The sequence below is a fragment of the Clarias gariepinus genome, chromosome 4 (assembly GCF_024256425.1).
Source record: "Clarias gariepinus isolate MV-2021 ecotype Netherlands chromosome 4, CGAR_prim_01v2, whole genome shotgun sequence".
Taxonomy (NCBI): Eukaryota; Metazoa; Chordata; class Actinopteri; order Siluriformes; family Clariidae; genus Clarias; species Clarias gariepinus.
Genome location: NC_071103.1, coordinates 32,417,652 through 32,440,000, shown reverse-complemented (window position 1 = coordinate 32,440,000; position 22,349 = coordinate 32,417,652). Strand labels below are relative to the sequence as shown.

The 22,349-nt window shown below is 38.9% G+C and overlaps 2 protein-coding genes across 3 annotated transcripts in view; both read right to left on the bottom strand.

The window, feature by feature from the left end:
• The window catches only part of impa2 (inositol monophosphatase 2), a 15,655-nt gene extending 1,128 nt beyond the window's left edge, over positions 1–14,527 (bottom strand). The window contains exons 1-8 of the mRNA XM_053493533.1: positions 14,147–14,527; positions 10,392–10,525; positions 9,179–9,283; positions 8,879–8,924; positions 8,648–8,756; positions 8,376–8,484; positions 6,411–6,562; positions 1–1,634 (exon numbers count right to left, since the gene is read on the bottom strand). The exon at positions 1–1,634 is cut by the window's left edge and continues 1,128 nt beyond it. Of these exons, the coding sequence (XP_053349508.1) occupies positions 1,513–1,634; positions 6,411–6,562; positions 8,376–8,484; positions 8,648–8,756; positions 8,879–8,924; positions 9,179–9,283; positions 10,392–10,525; positions 14,147–14,224 (855 nt within the window). The 5' untranslated portion in view covers positions 14,225–14,527 and the 3' untranslated portion in view covers positions 1–1,512. The remainder of the gene's footprint in view (positions 1,635–6,410; positions 6,563–8,375; positions 8,485–8,647; positions 8,757–8,878; positions 8,925–9,178; positions 9,284–10,391; positions 10,526–14,146) is intronic.
• A 2,120-nt stretch (positions 14,528–16,647) lies between these two features.
• The window catches only part of stk17a (serine/threonine kinase 17a), a 29,446-nt gene continuing 23,744 nt past the window's right edge, over positions 16,648–22,349 (bottom strand). Inside the window, exons 4-9 of one of the 2 annotated variants that reach the window (XM_053493805.1) lie at positions 21,079–21,205; positions 20,931–20,979; positions 20,523–20,702; positions 18,462–18,684; positions 17,335–17,546; positions 16,648–17,029 (exon numbers count right to left, since the gene is read on the bottom strand). In XM_053493805.1, the coding sequence (XP_053349780.1) occupies positions 16,732–17,029; positions 17,335–17,546; positions 18,462–18,684; positions 20,523–20,702; positions 20,931–20,979; positions 21,079–21,205 (1,089 nt within the window). In that variant the 3' untranslated portion in view covers positions 16,648–16,731. Of the gene's footprint in view, positions 17,030–17,334; positions 17,547–17,784; positions 18,685–20,522; positions 20,703–20,930; positions 20,980–21,078; positions 21,206–22,349 lie in introns of those variants that run through there. The other variant, XM_053493806.1, reaches the window with a different exon arrangement.

Here is a 22,349-nt window from a genome sequence, read left to right as displayed (position 1 = left end):
TATCCAGAAAGAGCTGGCGTTGGTTTAGGTTTTCATTTCAACCAAGCATAAGCCACATCTTACAGTTAATCCAAAGCCAAGATCGACATATAAGGTGTGGCTCCTGGCCTACAGTACCAACCCTGACCTACAGTACCCATTGTCTTCTAAACACAATACAGCCTCTGGAGCTTACATAGAACAGAGTGAAAAACATTCAGGTTGTGTGTAGGTCAGCAGAAAACTACCATGTTGGTCCAAGCTGAATGAAAAGCTACAGTAACTCTTTACAATCACGTTGAGCAAAACAGCATTCCAAAATGCACAATATGTCGAACCCTGTGGGAGATGTGCCACAACACCAGAAGATCACCGAACATCTGCTCCTGCCAACCATGAACAGGAATCTGAGGCTACAGTGGGCACAGACTTACCCAAACTGGACAGTCGAAGGTTAGAAAAAGACTCATTTTCTGCTGTATTTGTTTTCACACCAGTCTGTGTAAACTTGAGAGACTGCTGTGTGTGAAAATCCAAGATGATCAGCAGTTTTTGAAATATTCAAACCAGTATGTCTGGCACCAAAACCATACCACGGTCAAAGTCATGGAGATCACATATTTTCCTCATTCTGACGTTTAATGTGAACAACAACTGAGCTATAGAAGTCTATATAGTAATCGTTTCAAGATGTTACAGTGACTATGGCACGCTCTTGAAGTAACCTTTTTAGTGTATAGTCATAGTAAAAACTTCTGAACAGATTGTATTTAATTCAACCATTTAATCCTGAACTTTCTACTCATAGCATCAAATGAATCCACACTTGCTGCAATTTTATAGTAAAAAGAATAAACCACTTCATATTCCTGCCACATGGTGCAGGTCTTATGGGAGCTACCACTAAGATTACTATTGTGCATTATTATTATTTACTATGATAAAAAGCTGGACCCATAGCAGGAAACCTTAATCCCTTTATGATAGTGTTTTTTTTTTTTTCATCTGCTACAGAAAAACACCTGTCCAATTCCAACCTAGAGTAAATCTAAAACTTCAGGAATACACACAACTTTGCCATGCAAGTGGCAACACACCGCAGATTGTAAATTACATAAGCAACGCCACACTGGTGTTAATAATTATACAGAATAAGGTGTTTTATGCTATATCATTATATAGTGAATATGTTTTCTTATACATGTTAAAGCCTTAAATTACAAAAGAATTTCTTAATTCCTGAGTAAATACATGAATTGCATAATGGGACCTAGTTGCCAAAATCCCTACTAATACCCAGAAACATGCAGTGCAGTTGTTAATTCGGTTCAGTTTTTTCACTCATATATTTCCTCAGGAAAAACGACTGCAATATAAGGCATTACTTTAAACCTCCAGCGGATTGACAAAAAAAAATCATAATCTCTATAAAAACAGAGCATTGTATAAAGAAAAGTACAGACAACATGGCAGGATTCAAAGGGTTTGAGGTAAAAGGCTGAGATTTGCTGATGAAGGGCTCCGGTTGATGGGTCAGGGGTCATCATCATCATCACGCCCGTAGCTGATTGGCTTGAGCTGCTGGACGACGTAATCCGCTATCTCCCGGGAGCCAGCAGCAACAACACGGCGGGACATGAGATCAAGAGGACCCCCTGGGAGAGAAGCATTTAGTGTATTAGCATTTATACGCATACACATAAAGTGTAACAGTGCAAAGACATTTAAAAGATGGAGGCTCTGGCTTTCGATTTCTCTTCACAAGTTCCCCTTATTTAAGGATAAATGCAGAAAAGGTTGTCCTGTGCATTTCCCTTTTGAAACAGGTCGTTTCAGACATTGTTCAGAACAACAGCGTACTATGATTTAAAAGTTGATTAGAGATGGAAAAAAACATACAAAAATGCAGAAAATGATAGGCTGCTCTGCTAAAATGATATTAAATGCTTTAAAATGGAGACCAAAACCAGAAAGATGTGAAAAAAAAAGGAAAACTACCATTCGAATGGATCGAAGAATAACAGAATTGGCAAAGACTCAGCCAATGATCAGTTCCAGCATGGTCAAAGAACACCTAAACTTGTGTCAGGTGACCCCCAAACACTAAATTCAAGCCACGGTACACTGTGAAGACAGTGAAGCATGGAGACACAAGCATCATGATATGGGGATGCTTCTCGTACTATGGTGTTGGGCCTATTCATCACATTTCAGGGATCATGGATTAATTTGAGTACATCAGAATACTTAAAGAGGTCATGTTGCCTTATGCCAAAGTGGAAATGCCTTTGAAACGGGTGTTTTAACAAGACAACGACCCCAAACACACCAGTAAGCGAGCAGCATCTTGGTTCCAAAACCAACAAGATTGACGTTATGGAATGGCCAGCCCTTAATCCAGTAGAAAACTTGTGGGCTGACATTAAAAATGCCGTTTCTGAAGAAAACCAAGAAATGTAGAGGAATTGTGGCGTGTTGTACAATTGTCGCAGATGTGAAGCAGTTCTCAGAAACCATGGTTATACAACTAAATATCAGTTCAAAGATGCACAAAAAAGATTAAACTACAAGCATTTTTGTTTAATCTGTAAATCATCACTTTGTAAAGATGAATGATGACACTGCAATGTTTTTGGAACAGACTAATATTTGTTTTTCTTCACTTTCTGTAAACTAATATTCCATTTAGTGCTTTGATCTTTAGCAGTTTCTTCATGTTGTGATTCAGAATAAAACGTGCAGGGCGTCCAATGCATTTGTGTAATTTAAAATCAAAAGTTATTATATGGATATGGAGCTGTACTTACTTTTTTCAACACACTGCTTTTATTTTGAACACAACTGTATGTATTTATGTATGTATGTATAAAAATTGTGGCAATAATAAACACCTCCCTTATTCATTCCCTATATTATAAGCGTCATAAGAAGCCTGGAGGCTATCTGAGGGGTCTTGGGGGCACAAGGCAGAGTACACCCTGGATGGGGTGCTGATCAATCGCAGGACACACAAGCACACACTCACTCATGGTCAATGTGGAAACACCCCTTTTCCTACTCTGCATTAGGAGAACATGCAATCTCCTACCTGTAATTTCATATTATATGCTAACCACTACACCACTGTACCACCCTAAGTGAGTGCATTATAATTAATTTTTTTTTTTTACAGTTTGTACATCTACAAATACTAAATACTAAATAAATAAATAAATAAATAAATACACATCATTAATAGTCATATAAAATTTTGTTGGGTATGGTATCCACCTTCATCATGGCATACTAGAAATTAAATGCAAAGCCATATCATTGAAAGAGACCGCTCTAGCTGTAAGCTTAGCATACCTCAACCAAATGGTAGAGATGGTTCAGTCAGGTTTAGACACATTTTGTTATGAGGTACTGTACAGTATATTGGCTCAAATTGTATTCTACAATCAAACATCCAAAAAACATCCAGTTGACATGAATCCATGACTCCCAGATAACACAAGACTGAGAATCCCCACAGATGTACTGTGGAAGTAGGATTTGTATTTATAACTTTTAATTAGAAAACTAATACTAATTTAGAAAAAGTTTTTAAATAATTTAAAAAGTATGGTATGAAAGTGTGATTTGCAATTATTCAAACCTATTTTCCTAGGCTGAGTGACAATAAGTGAAGTACATAAATAGTATAAAAGAAATCAGACAATATAAAAGGGGAAAAGAAAATCAGTGTATCAGTTATTATTACTAGTGGAACAGTCCCCAAGAAAAAAAGAAAAAGAATAAAAAACATTTTTGGTTTAAAAAAAAAAAAAAAAAAAAAAAAACGGCTGTTACAAAGTGCTTAAACTAGAGACTCTTTCCATGACATTTAAACATTGCCTAAAAGAAAGCTCCACAATTCAACAAATGCATCTTTTTCTTTGTTACATATCAGCACATTTTAGGTGTTTATTATTATTATTATTATTATTATTATTATTATTATTATTATTATGTAGCATGTTAACTATACAACATCCTGTAATTAAGCTGTTACTCAAGAAATACTGAAACATTAGAATTAATTCCACCTTCTGACCAATCAGAACTGAGGATTCAACACCACTGTGGTATAAGTTGTTTTAATTTGTATTTAAATTTACATTTTTATATCTATTCACCCAAAGTAGCACACTCCTCCAGTTAATGTGCTGTTATTTGTTTTTTTAAGCGATGACCAACAGAAGAATAAAAACCTGACAAAAGCGGTCACGGTCACTCTTACAATAATGTAACCATACAGTGGAGCAAGGGTCACTCGGAGCTAACAGCAGACAGTGCCTGAATGAGAACGTGCTGGAACTGCTTTTTTACTGAGCTCGCGACTCTCTAGATCAATAGAGTGATGTGGTCAGAGCCGAAACACTGCAAACCAAACATCAGCACAAGCATGGTAACTTGGCAACTCCCTTTACACGGATCTCTCCCTTTACCCCTTCCTCTATCTCGCTGTGACCGACGGAGTGAGAGGGGAAGCATTTGGCCGACCACACGATCTTGACCTCGCTGCCCTCACTGTCCAACAGAGCTTCTTTGTCTACTCTCACACAATCTGGTCTGCCATGATATGCGGCTGCCCACCTTCCACCGAACAGCCCAAAGACACTGCAAAAACTGTCCGTAAGACAGACAGGCCTTGTAGGATGAACAAATATCTCCAACAGAGACAAATATCTGCGATTGCAATAAGGTTTGCATTCAGTAAAACATAAATCCGATGTCATTTGATGTGTTGATGGTAGTAGTTATTATCTCACACACAGAGGATTTGTGTCTGAAAGGTTCATGTCCTCATGTTCAGAAGGTCACTATATAATCGCAAATGTCTCCAGGATATGAAGCAGGTGCACATAACAGGTTGTTATGGCAACAAGTTTAACAGTGCTCTTTTAAGTGCTCCACATACGTGCTCAGGGATCCCTATTATTTGTTGTACATCTACTGGATAATACTGGAGAACACAGTCGGGGGTGGGAACAGAAAAAACAATACATGATGAGATGAGGCCTGATGGGAAGTAGAGCAAAAGATAAGCACTGTTTCTACCCCAAATATGATTATTTCTCCCCTAACACAAGCTACAGTGTTTTATTCCAAAAAATATTGCATCAAGCAAAATAAACAATTATGGAGATTGAGTTAGCGGTCCAACATTTTATTAGTACCTGGAGGAATAATGCTGAACCATCAAAACTGCGGAAGAAATGTGGTTAAAAAAACATAAATGACCATGATCAGAGATCAATCAATCAATCAAGCTTGGTGAAGCTGCATCATTAAAAAATGATAATAATAATAATAAATAAATAAAAAACATCAACAGTTGAAATCATAGCTATGTTGAGTAGTGAAAGTGAGAGCATTTCCATAAACACACAACAAGATCTCACAAGATTGGGACTAAACAGCTGTGTGGCCATAAGAAAGCCAATTAATTGTAAGATTAATAAAAAAGAATTACAGAAAAAGGTCATGTGATCTGATGATTGCTGATCATCACCCATCACACTGTACAAGCCTCCAGAGCCAGTGTTATGATCTGGAGTTGCTACAGTCGGTCAGGTCTAGACTCAGTAACATTATGTAGCAATAAAATTAGGTCAGCTGACGATCTGAATGTACTAATTGACCAGGTTATCATCAATCACATCAATTGATTTTTTCTCCCTGATGGCACAGGCATATTCCAGGTCTCGAGTTGGGAAATAATGGTTCTGGAAGTATGAGTGCTGACACTCAGAGTGCTGACCTTTAACTCAGTTAAAGTCTTTCCTGTCATCAAGACAGAATCTAAGCCATAATTAATGGAACTCAGGGACAAAAATAAATGTTATGATGATGCACGAGGTTGTCAAAACACTACCATGGTGAATGCAGGTTTTAATCAAAACTAAAAGCGGCCCAATAAAATATTAGAGTGTGCAACTTTTTTTTTTTTTTGGAACAGGCAGTGTATTTGAAAAGGAGTTATAACAGATTCTGTCTGAATGGAGGGGAATATTTAGCACACTAAGCCAATGCCAGGATGCTTTGGATCAAAGCATTATGCATAACCACGACTGTAATAATGTTAACCAAATACGGCGTTATTTACAAGTGTACAAATCCCAAACTAAATCCGACATCCTTTCAAGGAATTCGCATAACACTCGCTATAAATAACATGACACTAATATTTGCTATATTGCAGAATTAAATCCACATCATGCTGAATGGAAAAATCCACAGTCACTGTAGCGCCAAAAATATCTGTGTAAATATTTTTTTTCTCCGGTCAAGATCGAGCTTGTGGTAAATCGAGAGAGAGAGCGCACGCTTTAGTTTAAACAGGAAGTGAAATGTCTGCATGAAAAGTCTGTTTAATGATGTGCACGAAAAGTAAGAGTGGTGCTGACCTGTGGTGTCGATCACACAGCCTCCTGCTTCACTGATGATGATAGCTGCTGCAGCGATGTCCCAGCAGTGCAGACCGTACTGGTAGTACGCCTCGGCTGCTCCGGTCGCAACCTGACACAGTGCTAAAGTTGAGCTGCCTATGATCCTCACTCTAAGCAGACACACACACACACAAATGAGACTGGTGTAAGACAGCTGGTGTGTGCTGGTGTGTGCCCTGGAGTACAGTTTACCAAGTACTACTGCATCACAGCGCGGGGTAACACACTCGGTGGAAACCACTATCTACCCTAAGGTATTGAGGTATAATTAAGTTATACATTAATACCCGTGGGGCGGTGTAGTGGTTAGCACTGTCGCCTTGCACCTCCAGGGGCCGGGTTCGATTCTTGGCCAGGTTCGATTCCCGCCCCTACTGTATGTGCATGGACTTTGCATGTTCTCTCCATACTTTGTGTGGGTTTCCTCGGGGTACTTTGGTTTCCTCCCATAGTTTGAAGACATGCAGATTAGACTAACTGGCATTCACAAATTACCTGTACTGTGTGAATGAGCTTGTGAGTGTGTGTCCTGTATGTGTGTATACAGAATTAAGTAGTATAGACAATGAGTAAGTGAGATTAATACTCCCACAAAATGTTTGTTTATAATTAGTTCCTTTAACCAATTTTGCTTGTGGAAATATTTAAAGAAACCTTAATGTTCTCACTCACTCACTTGTCATCTATGCTGCTTTATTCTGTATACAGAGTTGCAGTGGACCTGGAGCCTATCCCAGGAGACTTAGGGCGGTGTACACCCTGAACGCGGTGCCAATCCATCGCACGGCACATGTGCCTACACACACTCACTTACACACTACGGGCAATTTGGGAATGACAATTAGCCTAATCTGCATGTCTTTGGACTGTGGGGAAAAAAAACAGAGCATGCAACGAACCTTGTAACGAGTTTATTATTATATATACGAGTATATACGAGTATATTATTATATATAAAATTGTTAAAAAATAATATGACTGGAATCATTCCAATAAGAGCTTCTACAGTAACTTGAGTCTTTTGATGTACTGTAGATATGCGGAGGTGATCAGATGTTCCAAAAAAGTTTTCAGAATATAACTTCTTGACAAAGTGCCTCTGCCTTCTGTGAAGTGTTTAATCTGGGACAAATACACTAGAAGTTGTTTCAGTCGGTGCCCCCTCCTTAGCCAGAGACCCAAATCAAGTGTTTAAATTGCTAATATTTACCTATTAAACAGATTATCAAAGGCTTACAACTCCACCTACTGAAAAGTCATTCGGATCGGGCTGGATCAGTTCAGATTGTTCTGATTAAGAGGTTTAACATGATGAATTTTTCTTATTCGGATTAGGCTATTATTCCCATTATTAGTGATGCACCTACTGTGATGACCAGGCCAGGGGTAGCTCAGTGGTTAAGGCATTAGACTACGGTTCGGAAGATCCCAGGTTCAAACCCCACAACAACCAAGTTGCCACTGTTGGGCTCTTGAGCAAGGTCCTTAACCCTCAACTGCTCTGATGTGTAAAGAGATAAAAATGTAAGTCACTCTGGATAAGAGCGTCTGCCAAATGCCTTAATGTAAATGTAAATGACAAACGAAGGCCTCTCTTGGTTCTCTTTTTTTAAACAGATAAGACTTAAAATGCAGCTACTCGAGTTACCATAAAATAAATGAGCACAGTAATAAAAACCAGCCAGAACAGTCTGTTATAGGAAATTAATCAATAAATTCAAACCAATCAGAGATGATCAAAAACGTTTGGGCATTTTGGTTAAATGAGAAAGGATATAGCTCTAAAACTGAGATTAGGTTTGGGCAATATTAGCCCAAAAGTGTTAAATAACTGGGGTTCTTTTTAAAAATGAGTGCTTTTTTTATACCATTATTTACTGTACATGCACACATAAGCAACCTTGAACAGAAACAACCTCTCACCCATGGACTGGTGCACTCAAAAAATGTTTCATATTCCCCAAAAAGATATCCAGTGTGTGAGGATCTCGCTTTGCCCCGATCTCTGTTAGAATGAGGGCTTTGGAAATATCTGAAATAAAGAGGAAGAACTTGTCATTTAGAAAGCTATTTATTTGCACACATATTTTAGAATAGTTTGTCACACACAGTAGCACTATCCTACAAAAAAAACAAAACAAAGCAATGTGCAGCCTTTCAAAGATCAAAGAAAGGGGAAAAAAAAACTCTCTCACCTTTCTGCTTTGAAACATGTATTCGCACTCCATTGCAAAATGCTCCGTGACCTCTCCTGCCAGTGTACAGTGTCCCATCAAAACAGTGGTATATGACCCCAAACTCCAGCTGCACACGAGTGATCATCATTCAGTATATTATTTATGACAGAGAACATAAAAAACAACCCAGATGTCTACTGTTAAAAGTGATAATATGTGTATGTTATTAGAGTTTTGGCATTGACCTACCTGTTTCTTTACTGCAAAGCCAATGCTTACAGCAACCATGGGAAAACTGGAAATTAAAAATAATGTATTTCAAATTTAAAAAGATAAGAGTATTTAAGTAAAGAATATAAAATAAAATTATGATAATAAAAAAAGAAATCATTTAAATAAAGAATATAAAATATCGAAAAAAAATATAATAAAAACTATACAAATATAGAAAAATTTTAGCTGTAAAATTTACACTATGCAAAAGTAAAACAATAGAATCTAATCCTGGAATAAATAATTAACTAGTTGGTAGAACTTCAAAGTATGTACCTGTGAACAAAGTTACACGTGCCATCGATTGGATCTATGATCCATGTAGGATTATCCGTAAGCACACACTTCTCTCCTGCAGCAGACGACTCCTCTCCGATAAACCTGAAATGTAGGAGAAACAATCTGTAACCTATAATAAAAATAGCCTACTGTACATCTTACTGGCATTTCAAACAAGATGGGAAACATTACAACATACTGAATATTTATTACAATACATATTTATTACAGACATAAAAATAAACAGATTTTTTTCAGTGCATTATCGAAGTGCCATTATTGAACAGGGCTTGCCATAAGACAACTACAGAGCAAAACATATGAATATCCATTTTTAACTGTTCACCCAAAGAAGAGTTCTCTATGTTGCGGTCAGGAATGTGCTTTTGCTCTTTGTAGGCCAACACGGAGGCACCGAGGACGCGCTTCTTTCCGCAGGCTATTCGGGCACTCAAGCAGAACTCCACAAAGAAATAAACTGATCGAAGTTGCTTTTTTATCCTTTTAAACCATAAAAAACACACACAACCTACTTTCCTGCTTACACATCAGGATCATTATGTAGCACATTACTCGCTATGTTGCACATTTCTTGTTCTTCTTTGACCTCATTTACACATAAAATGAGGACAAACTTGCTCCTTGGAACATGGACTGGCAGTGCCTTTTTTTTGTTTTTGTTTTTTTCACTGACCTACACATCATTTCATCTCATATTTCATAATTCAACATATTTTTCCCATTCTATATTTTTATACCTTCAGTCTACAATTACAATTTGCATATTCTTTTCTGTAATATATAAGTATTTACTCACCTGCCTTACATGCATATGAACTTGAGTAACATCCAATGATTAATCCACAGGGTTTATTATGATGTTAGCCCACCCTTCACAGATATAACAGCTTCAGCTCTTCTGGGAAGGCTTTCCACAAGGTTTAGGAGTGTGTTTATGGGAATTTGGACCAGAAGCGCATTTGTGAAAGCCTGGATGAGAAGGCTTGGCTCGCAGTCTCCGCTCTAATTCAACTCACACTGTTGAATCTTCCACACTGAACTCGCTCATCCATGTTCTTATGGACCTTGCTTTGTGCACTGGTGTGCAGTCATGCGTGGTTGTTCTTTAGGAATTGGGCCTGGCCTCAATGCATACCAAGACATGGAGGAGTAAGGAATGGTCAAAAATCTGCACATATAGTGTGTGTACCTGTGTGAGGGAAACTTCTCCCTGAGTGTGGAGATGATCAGCTCTTCCACTTGCTGGTCAGCCTCCGTCACCAGGTCTGCAGGAGTGCTTTTACTGCTCACACGCTTCTCTTGCATCACGGACACCCGGACCATCTAAGACGGAGAAGAGAATACGACATAAATTGTTCTTACCAAACCTATACATCAGAGATATGCAGGAATGGGGTTTGATACAGTGAGAATGTAACCCAATATACTGTACGATAATATAACATTAGAGATGCACTGGTCAGGGCTGGTCAGGCCCTGGAAGGGGATTTTTTTTCCCAGCTTAATAGGACAAGATTGTTTTTGTGCCAATCATGCATTCACGTCCATAGAGCACAACACAAAAACATTGTCACACAATAATCTGGAGATCGCAAAGTTCAAATTCCACTATGAGCATCTGTTGCATGGAGTTGAGTTGAGCAGTGGGAGCGATGTACTCTCACATCAATCACAGCAGCACTAGACAACTATGGGCCTCTGTGTCCTACAGTATATACTGTATAGAAGAATGTTCTATAACCATGAGCAGTTTTAAACATTATTTAATAAAAATATCCATGTTTTGTTATAAACCTATACAGTATATTTAAAATGTAATCAGTTACAGGTTTTAGAAAATATGTATTTAAAATAACAACACAAAAAAAAACAAATAAAAAACAAAACAAAAAATGTATCAGTTAAGTAAATTGCAATCCATGCATCTCTTATTAACAAAATATCCAATTTGTATAAGTCTAAACATGAGCTTTGAAATGAGGTCTAATTGTATTTGATTGTAAATCCTACAGCATTGCCAAGTGAGCTGTAAAATCTGATTTGCACTCTAGAATTACACGATAAGCAAAGAAAATTATTCAATCACACTGCAATAATAGGTTTTATATTACTGCGTTTTCATCAAAGGGTGAGGTAATCATGGGGCTGTATATAATCAGTAAAAAGGGGTCCTACAGTTCATACTGTAGAGAATCACATCACAAGAGTGAAGAACACTGATTATCTCAAAACAATGACACCAGGAAGTGGGTGGGGTATATTAGCCAACAAGTAAAGAGTTTGTGCCTGAAGGTGAAATTATTGTGTTGGAAGAAAAATGGGCAGCCGTAAGGAATTCAGTGACTTTGACATGGGCCATATTGTGATGTCTAGACGACCGGGTCAGCCTTTGTGGGATATTCCTGATCTGCAGTGGTCAGGACCTACAGTACCAAAAGTGCGTCAAAGAAGGAAAATCTGGTAAACGGTGACAAAGAGCCTTTAATGTAATGTCCACTAACACACTGCAATAATGGCTAAAAATGGTTTGAGAAACACAACAACGAGTTCAAGCTGTTGATTTGGCCTCCAAATTCTCCAGACCTCAAGCAAATTGAGAATCTGAAGGATGTGCTGGAAAAACAAGTCCAATCCATGGAGCCTCCAGAACACAACTTACGGGTCTGAAAGGATCTGCTACTGACATCCAGATACCACAGCTCACCTTTAGAGGTCTAGCAGAGTCCATAAATTGACTCCACACAATATTAAACTGGTGGTCATAATATTTTGTAAGTGCATTTTATGATTTAGTTTCTTTTGACCACTATGAACGCTGAAAGTGGATAATTTTTATATTTTGTCATCGCCACAAGTTGAAAACACCTGACATAAGAACGACAGAAAATGGTAAAATTACCCACATATTATTAGCCAAGAATTTAAATTTTTACAATTTAATACCTTATTAAATCCAAAAATTGCTATTTTGTTGAACAAGCAAAACAATCAAAACAAACTAAAAAAAAAAAAAAAATCATGTTACACATGCACTAGCACAACCATTACACAAGACCATCTCTGCAGCACTCCACCAATCAGGCCTGTATGGTAGAACGACCAGACGGAAGCCACTCTATGAATAGTAAATGGCACATGACGAACGTTTGCCAAAAGGCACCCTCTGTGACTCTCAGACCTCAGTCTTTTTGAGTATGAGGCTACAAGATTGTTGTTCTTCTGGAAGGTTTTCCACTCTCCATAGAGAAAGCTCTTTCAGAGTGACCATCGGGTTCTAGGTCCCCTCCCTGACTAAGGCCCTTTACCCCTGATCGCTCTAGGAAGAGTCCTGGTGATTCCTAACTTTTTCCATTTATGCATGATTGGGGGCATTGTGCTCATCTGGATGTTCAATACTGTAGAAATTATTCTGTACCCTTCTGCAGACCTGTGTCTCTATACAATCCTGTCTCTGAGGTCTACAAACAATTCCTTTGACTTCATGGCTTGGTTTGTGCACTGACATGCACTGTTAACTGTGGGACTTTATAGAGACATTTGTGTTTCTTTTAAAAATAATGGTCACTTAACTGAATTTACCACTGGTGGACTTCAATCGAGTTGTAGAAACATCTCAAAAATGATCAGTGGAAAGAGAATGTACCTCAGCTTAACTTTGAGTGTCATGGCAAAGGCTGTGAATACTTATGTACATGTGATTTTTTTTTCCGTTTTTTATGTTTAATAAATTTGAAACGCTTTTAAACAAACTTCTGTTATGTTGTCATTATGGGGTATGCTTTGTAGAATTTTAATTTATTTAATCCATTTTGAAATAAGGCTGTAACATAGCAAAATGTGGGCAAAGTGAAGCGGAAGTGAGTGCTTTTCAGATGCACTGTATGTTCTGAAATCATGGTGATAATAAAAAGCAGAAATATGAAGTGCATCTATGTGATAAAACATATTTGAGCCAACATACTGTATCTGCGGCTGTTGGAACTGAGGGCATATAAAATACCCAAACTGAGAGCCAGGTTCAACAAAGTCCTTTTGCAATTATTTACAGCGCAACAGCATGCAAATGAAGATTCACCAACGATTGTTGTTTGTATTCCTTTAACTTGAAGTTCAAACTGTCCACATTTTATATATATGTTGCCTTGCACCTCCAGGGTCCAGGTTCGATTCCCGTCTCTGTGTGCATGAAGTTTGCTTGTTCTTCCCGTGCTTGGTGGGTTTCCTCCCACAATCCGAAGACATATAGGTCAGGCTGATTCCTAAATTGCCTGTAGTGTGTGAGTGTCTGCGATGGATTGGCACTCTGTCCAGGATGTACCCTGCCTCGTGCCCAAAGCCTCCTTTGATAGGCTCCAGGTCCCCGTGACCCAGGATAAAGCGGTATAGATGATGAGTGAGTATATATTTATCCTTTTTTTTTTTTTTTTACTAACTATACCTTACTGAAGTTCTGTACCACTGCACTAACTTGTGTCTGATATGAGGACTTGAGTATTACTGTACTACTGTCCCCCCCAGTCTCCCCTACTCTACTCTTCCCTGGAAGAGGCATGTCTCAGTCTTGCATAAGCCAGCCTGGGGCATTGTCAGTGGAAACCTGACCTTGTTTCCACTCTGCCTCTTATCAGAAGAAACAAGAGGGGTTATTTATAACACGGAAAAAGGGAGAGAGTGTTTATGTTTATATCTGCAGCAGGAAAAGGTTGGCTTTAGTGTAGCCTACAGGTAAAAGACACATGGCAGATGTTTGTATAAATAAAGTGTATTAGAATATAAGTGGGTGTTCATGACTGTGTGTTAGATATTATTATAGCACTACTTGTGTTGCTCTCATGAAGATAAAACACAAGTCTAATATTAAATACTGTGTGGTGAATTACCGCGCGGTGTGTGTTGTGTACAGTACAGTATATTGGCCGTGCTGTGTGTGTGTGTGTGTGTTACCTGTCCGGCTCTGAGCGCTGTCCTCACGGCCACATCCATGCACTCGGCCCAGCTCTCCGCCTCGGTGTCCGAGCTCATGGCGGAAACTGAGCGGATCAGAAGAGGAAACGGCGGCGGTGTGTGTGAGTCTCCCCGCTCATGCTTCACCGCCTCGGGGAGTGGGACTGGGTTACCGCGGTGACTCTATACAGCCATGGAGTCCGGACTGTATGTGCTAGTGCTAGTGTGTGAGTGTGTAGAAGCTGTGAACGCTCAGTGATGATGACGAGTCGAGTAGTTACTGTATAAGAGCAGAGCGCACCGGACTCCAGGCTGCGAGCTGTAGCGGGAAAACGCGCACAGAGTCCGGGGCAGCAGGAACAACCTCACCGCCCTCTCACAGGATTCTCTGGGACTGAGTGAGGGACCGTCTGTAAATTACCGTCCCCAGTGAAAAACGACTCCTTTACAAAACCAACATCCTGACATGCATAAGAAGTTTTATTGGGAAATAAAATGTAAATATAGGGAGAAAATGTTACATTTGTGAGTGTGTGAGGTTACTGTCGTTGTATGATTGATTCATTCAGTATTCATAATTATAAATAGAAAGAATACAGTTTTATTTCACTAAGGCCAAGGTCATGTGACCTGTTGACCATTTTAAAATGTATGGCACACCCCCTTTATTTAATGTTATGACCGTGCATATTTTTAAATAGATTTATATTTTATAGATATCATACTTTTATTTTGTTTTGTATGATTAACTTCATTTGCCCCTTTGGTCCAAAATTTGTTAGAAAATGTGTGATTATGTCCTGCAAAGGCCAACCCCTTTATTTTTTATATTATGAGTTTATATATATATATATATATATATATATATATATATATATATATATATATATATAAAATCACTTATTTCAGTAACTTTAAGGCATGTGATCTCTTGCATCAAAATCCTCCAAAAAATTCACCCAATTTGCTCTTATGTACTGTACTATATATGAGAAGATTAAAGGCAGAAATGACTGAAAGAAGAACTATATATATAGTTTTTCTTTCAGTTATTATGTATATACTGTATAGTATATGCTTTTCTGCTGAAGTATGGGTCATATGTAATTGCATCTACAAGCCTATTGTTTTACTATCCTTATCTATCTATCTATCTATCTATCTATCTATCTATCTATCTATCTATTTGTAAAAAATGTGGTCTGCAGAAAGCACATCACTTTTTTTTTTTTTTAATATTATGACATTCGGATGGTGGTTAGCACTGTGGCCTGGCACCTCCATGGTCAAGGGTTCGATTCCTGCCACAGGTCTGTGTGCATGGACTTTGCATGTTCTCCCTGTGCTTGGTGGGTTTTCCTTCGGGTTTTCTCGGTTCCCTCCCACAGTCCAAAGGCATGCAGATTAGGTTAACTTCCATTTCCAAATCACCCTTAGTGTGTGTGTGCCCTGCACCCTCTCAGGGTCTACTCCGCCTTAAGTGCCCCAAGTCTCCTGGGATAGGCTACAGCCCCCCTGCATCCTTGTATACAATATAAAGTTGTATACTGTAGATAATGAATGAAAATTCCAGGCCATGTGACCTACTGTATTGATTACAATTCTATACAACTATACAAGTCTATGGCTACAAATCCTGCAAAGGGCACACCCCTTTTTGCTTAATATTATGACTTTGCATATTTATAAATCACAATTTTAATAGAAAAATAATTTTATTTCAATAACTTTTAGTATCTCTTGCAAGGAGAATCACTTGCAATTACAGTTTTTTCAGTTGCTCTGGAACATTTATCAAATCATCCTTAATATTTGAAAAACTGTAAAATGCACCACATAAATAATTACCTGAAAAAGCCGGTAACTTGCTCAAAGTACACTACCCAGACAAAGAAAAAAATTCTCTTTATTTAAATATTAAATATTCTGTTGGAATTCTTTTAATTTTCTTTTTGGTACACATTTGATGATGGAAGAGTCAAACCATTTGGTAAAGTCTTTTACAGCACATCTCTTTACAAGACTTTCAGTAAGGTTAAGGTCACGACTCTTTAGGGACCAATTAATGTGTGTAAAAAAAGTTCCTCATTCTCAAATTTTTATCTTGCTGAATCTTGGCATCATCATATATTTGTCCATGGTGTCAGGGGGGAATTGATAGTTTAACCTGGTGAAGTGTCCATGTTATTATACATAATGTTTTTGAGCCTAGACCATGTGCCACTGAAGCATCCACAGATAATAGCCTTACTTCAGAAGCTTGTACAAGCGGGCACTATGCATGATGGGTGCATCACTTCATGTGCATCCTTTCTTATGCATTGCTCTGGAGTAGGGTCAATATGGGCTCATCACTGCTCAAAAATATGTGAACTTGATGGTTCAGCACTATCTTCCATATTTTAATAATGTGTTGGACAGTTTTAAACCCACTTTTAATAATTTCATCTGTTTCAGGGAACCAGTGTAATACATTTATAATAAAACAACATGGAACGATGTAGGATGCATAAATTTTAATTCCGATTTGGGAAATGTACCATGGCAACTGAGGAAAAACTCATTATAAAAGGTATTATAAAATATTAGTTTTGCTTTCGGCAGGAGCAGGGCCTTGCTCCTCCAGGGTTGAGGGTTCGATTCCTGCCTTGGGTCTGTGCGTGGAGTTTGCACATTCTCTCTGTGTTTGGTTGGTTTCCTCCGGGTACTCTGGTTTCCTCCCACAGTCCAAAGACATGCAGATTAGGCTGACTGGTGTTTCCAAATTCTTTGTAGTGTGCGCGTGTGCAAATGTGTGCTCTTCGATGGAATGGCACCCCATCCAGGGTGTACCTCGCATAGTGCTCTGAGTCTCCTGGGATAGGCTCCAGGCCTCCCATGATCCTGTACAGGATAAGCATATGCAGATTGAGTGAAAGTTTTGCTTTTGAATGGCTATTTACAGAATGCAGTGCCCTCTTATGATTGAATGGAAAGAACCTTTAAATTCTTCTATTCAATTAAATTTTATTAGTATTGCACTTTAAACAATGGTCATTGTCAAAGCAGTAACATTTTGAAATAATGAACACATTTAGCATAGCTTACCACCATTTGACTATTGAGCAAAATGCAACATATTAAAATTAAATAAATAAATAAATAAATACATAAATAATAAGAGTTAGGGAGTGGGGGTTGAATTTCACCTCTGATCTATTTGCATGTGATCTCTGTGATTGCAGGGTTTCCTCCAGGTACTGTTGTTTCTTAGCAAATTCCAGCGACGTGCTGCAGGTTGATACGAGTTTCCAAACTGCCCACGGTGCATGATCGGATGTGTCAATGCGTGTCCCCTGTCCAAGTTGTACCCCACCTTGGGCCCAAGTTCCCTGGGATGGGCTCCAGTCGCACCATGACCCTACAAACCAGTAAAAGCAACAATTCTCCTCTTTCACACTGCCAGCATTTCCAAAAAAAAAACATAAAAAAAATAATAATAAGGCGAAAAGACTTCAGTAGCAAGTAAATGCATCAGTCTATAATATACTGTAAATGTTTTGATCTGTACAAAGCCTTTTTTTCACACCCCATTTCACTGCACACTCAAACACATCATTGCTACAGTATGTCCAAAATCACGACACAAAAACAGGAACGTCTTCAAAAGTTGAACTTTTATTTACAATATCAGGACACTTACTGTCAAATGTGTTGCCGTTGAAAAGCTATACTCTTTACACTGACTGATTCATAACGAATGGACACAACTAAAAAGGCAATAATATGTGTCGTGGGGGGAAAGGGAAATTTCTCAAGATTACTACCGCATGAACGCTCTGTCAGGATCTGAACACACAACATGGCTTTTTATAAAGCACAGATATAACTTTTAAAATTAGTTTTAATTACATTTAACTCCACCAGCTCTGCTCTCCCCCTGCACAAAAAAATTAATAAAATGGAAAATAAGCAAAAGTAGATGTATAGAAGAGATGTAATTGTCATAAATCAACAATAACACATGCAGGGGGCAAAACACCACACAAGAGAGCATCCAAGTACTATACAAATGCTTAGTCTTTAATAATATATTCCATGAAAAACAAAACAGTAAACAGCCTAGGAAATATAAACATAAAAAAAACACAGTTGGCTTAACGAAGTGGGTTAAAATTTGAGGAGAAGACATAAACACAAAAGATGTGTCATAAGTGCAGCGTTAGTTGGGAGCTTAGTGCCTGTCTGGCCATCACAGGGTTTAGTAGATGAATTCTCCCGGGACTTCCTGCAGGCCTGGGAAGGGCTCTTCAAATTTGAAGCGCTTTGAAATTACCTTTTGCTCTGGGGTCAGGCTCTCCTTGTCTGAGGACTGCCTGCACTGGCCCAGAGTGTACGCTGCCATGACGATGAGCTCCTCAGTCAATCTGCTTTCCTCCTCGACGTCCTCCTCAGCGCTCTGAGTGGAGGAGGCCGTGCTCCCTTTCTCCTTTTCAGAATCGGTCTCTTGTGTTTGTAGCCACGGGTGTTTCAGGCAGTCCTCTGCAGTGGAACGATCCCTGTTCAAACGAGATGGATTCAGTTTTTACGATGTGCTCGAAGACAAATAACGAGATGAGTAAAACTGCACTACAGGGAAGGACAAATCAGTAGCCCTGGTGCTTGGGACATGCAGATTGTCTGTCTGGTCTATTTGTTTTTTATTCATAGGTGCCAGATGGACAAATGTGTTCATTATGATGATGTAACACAAGAAATACAAGTGTACGTGACACATCAACAATTTAACCAAGTAAAAAGTTAAGATGGATGTATTACAGCGTCTGACACATTCACCATCCACTTTATTAGGAACACCAGTACACCTGCACTATCATGCAGTTATCAGTAAATCATGTGGCAGCAGTGTAATGCAAACAATCACCCTAATACAGGTCAAGAGCTTTAATTAATGGTCACATAAAATAAACAAATAAAAAGTGCAATTTCCCTGGTACTGTTATTGGTGCCAGATGGTTTGAACACATCAGTAAATAAATGCTGATTTCCAGTATCATTTTTTATTATTTTTTTATTTTTACAGGCAACAACCTCTGGACTAATTCCAGCTGTCCTACCCCACTCTCATTGATCATGCAGGTTTGTTGACTGTGAAGTGACTGGATGTTTTACTTCCCAGGGAGCCCTCATGTTCTTCTGGCTCTCCCTTTTAGTTATGCTGTCATAGTTAGTCCTGCTGGAGTCCCCGCTTGCACACTGCACTAAATATGCATTCACCTTATACATGTGATTGTGACCATACCTAGTCTCTCTGTCCAGCTACACATGGCGCTCCTGAGCTGCCAGTGACCCAGACCCCCCTGTCAGGCCTCTGGACACACTGTTCCCTGATGGCTGGTGACTCAATAGCTCAGGACTGAAATTCCTACAAGCAGTTTTGTACCTGAGCCTCTAATAATGAAAGTGGACTCCATATTGATTTAAACACCTCTCCCATTATACTGAACTTTTAGCTGTTTAACACTTAGTATGACTGCTGATCAATCCCTGCTATCTGTTATACCCCAAATCAGGATGGTGGGTTTCCTGCTGAGTCTGGTTCCCCTCAAGGTTTTCCTTCTATTGCCATCTCAGGGAGATTTCCCTTGCTACCAATCGTCCTCGGCTTGCTTATCAGGGACGATCTGATAATTATAATTGATACATATTTCCTTAATCTTTCAGACTCATTTCCATATTTTTGTTTGATTCTTTGCAGCAATGATGTGCTATATAAATAAAATGTAATTGAATAAAATTCTAACTAAATGGAAAGTTACCGTAAATCAAATCACTCTTCAAAACCTCAGTGAGCTGAGAACTGCAGTGAGCAGAAGAGGGGAAGAAAAAAAATCTCAGAAAGCAAATTGAACTTTGGGGTTGATGGGTACAATAACAGAAGACATCATTTTCCACACCTGATAGAGATTTGAGGCTCACGAAACGCGATAGACTGGAATGAAACCAGATGGGCTTTTTTTCCCCCCAGCCTATAGCTGCCCAGTTTCAGTGAGCCTGTTCCCACTATAGCCTCTGGTTCCTGTTCTTGACTAAGAAGGCCTGAAGCTCTTGACCTGTATCTGTATGATTACATTACTCTACTGCCAGCATGATTGATCAACAAGACTGGCAATGTACCTGAATGACGTGGTGGATGGCTATTCCAGTGAGTGCATGTTTAAATGTATTTTTTTCTGTTTGGTTTAAACATGATAGACATGTCTCACTACCCACTAAACATTGCTTCCATCACTCTATGGACCAAGGTGAAGCAAAAAGCTTCTCTGTTTTCACCCCTGATAAGACGCTAATTTTACACCAACAGCAGTAATATTCTGGGATGTGTCTCTGTGCATACTCAGGTTCCTTGATGAGCAAAGACTTGATGAAGTGGATGGCCGCCTTGTCCAGATGTTCCAGTTCCTCCTCTGTGTAGCTGACATTAATCTGGGAGATGTTGAGGAAGGTCTCCTGCTTATCGGCTCCCAGGAATGGAGACATACCCGTCAGCATCACGTACGCGAGGACGCCGATACTCCTACAAGAGGAAAAAAAACAAAACAAACGGCAATGAAATTAGCATACTGTTGTATAATAACAGCTTTTAAGAGGCTGACCTTCCTGTCTTGCTTACGAGACCTGGTCACAATCATCAAGCGCAAAGTCGTGTTGCACTTTATGCTGTGCAATAAATAGCCAGATTTAAGCATCATTAATGAATTAAATATCAAAGTACTTGTAGGAGCTTTATAGAAAGGCTACTCACCACATATCAGTGGCTGTGCTAATGGGTTCATAATTAAGAACCTCTGGGGCTGAAAAAAAGGATAGAGAAAAGTTAAAAGAGTAGAAAGATTACAACTGCATCTATTGAAATAGTAAAACTGAGTGGTACAAGCCACAGCATGTCTTACCAACATATTCAGGTGTGCCCATGATCTCTCTGATTTCCTGGTTACTGCTCACCATTCTCGAGAGGCCAAAGTCCACAATTTTAATGTCCCCAAGAGGATCATCACTGGTCAGGAGAATGTTCTGTGGCTGTAGAAAAGATTGTAAAATAGGCTACGATTTCTTTAAACATTTTGGTAAATAGTAACATAGTAATATAGTTCTAAAATCTCCAGTATTGTTCTATAATGTATAAAATAAATGATTAAAAAACAAAAAAAAAAAAAAAAAAAAAAAAACGTTGAATCAAAAGGTGTGTCCAAACCTTCCATTGGTACATGTACTGTACATGTTCCCGTTCAGCCGTGTTGATGCATCATAAATCAGGGTTTAATAAACTGCTTGTGATTCATGATCTGCCATGCCTACTTCAATTAAAGGATGCAGGCTGCTTGTCAGTACATTGTATTATAAAAACTACAGCAGGGGGCTGAGCTTTTTTTTTTTTTTTTTTTTTTTTAACAAAATCTCAAAGTTATGGAATAGCTTTGCATTTTTGGGGGGAATCAAAGACCTAGAGTATTATGGTGAACTGGTATGCTTGAATGCTGCCTTCCCCCACTCTCATTTATCACTCATGTTGGTTGACTGGTTGCTTTTCTTCCCAGGAAGCCCTCACGTCTATGAGCTCTTACTTTTAGTTATGCTGTCATAGTTAGTCCTGCCGGAGTCCCAGCTTGTACTCTGCACCAAATATACATTCACTTTAAACATAACATGTCTGTGAACATACCTAACTGTTAGCTCTTGTTCTCTTTCTCTACTCTCTCTGTCTGTTGAGCTACACATTGCGCTCCTGAGATGCCAGTGATCCAGACCCTCCCTCTGCCCTCCGAACCTGTCTAACCTGTAGATGTGGGTTATTTGGGATAGTTCCTCTAGACCATGAAGATGTTCTTAGACTCAGATGATGCAGAAAGCTGTTTTCTGATGACTTTTGACTGCAGTCACTTAATAGTTCAGGACTGAATTTCCCACAAATAATTTTATACCCGAGCCTCCAATAATGAAAGCGGACTCCATATTAACCCTTCCTCTTATACTGCACTTCCAGCCACAACAAAATATGGTTGCAGATAAATCCCAGCCTTCTGATATCACTTAAATGAGGGTTTCCTGTTGAGTCTGGTTCCTATCAAGATTTCTTCCTCAGGGAGTATTTCCTTGCCACTGTCGCCCTCTGCTTGCTCATCAGGGACAATCTGATAATTATAATTTATATATATTTCCTAAC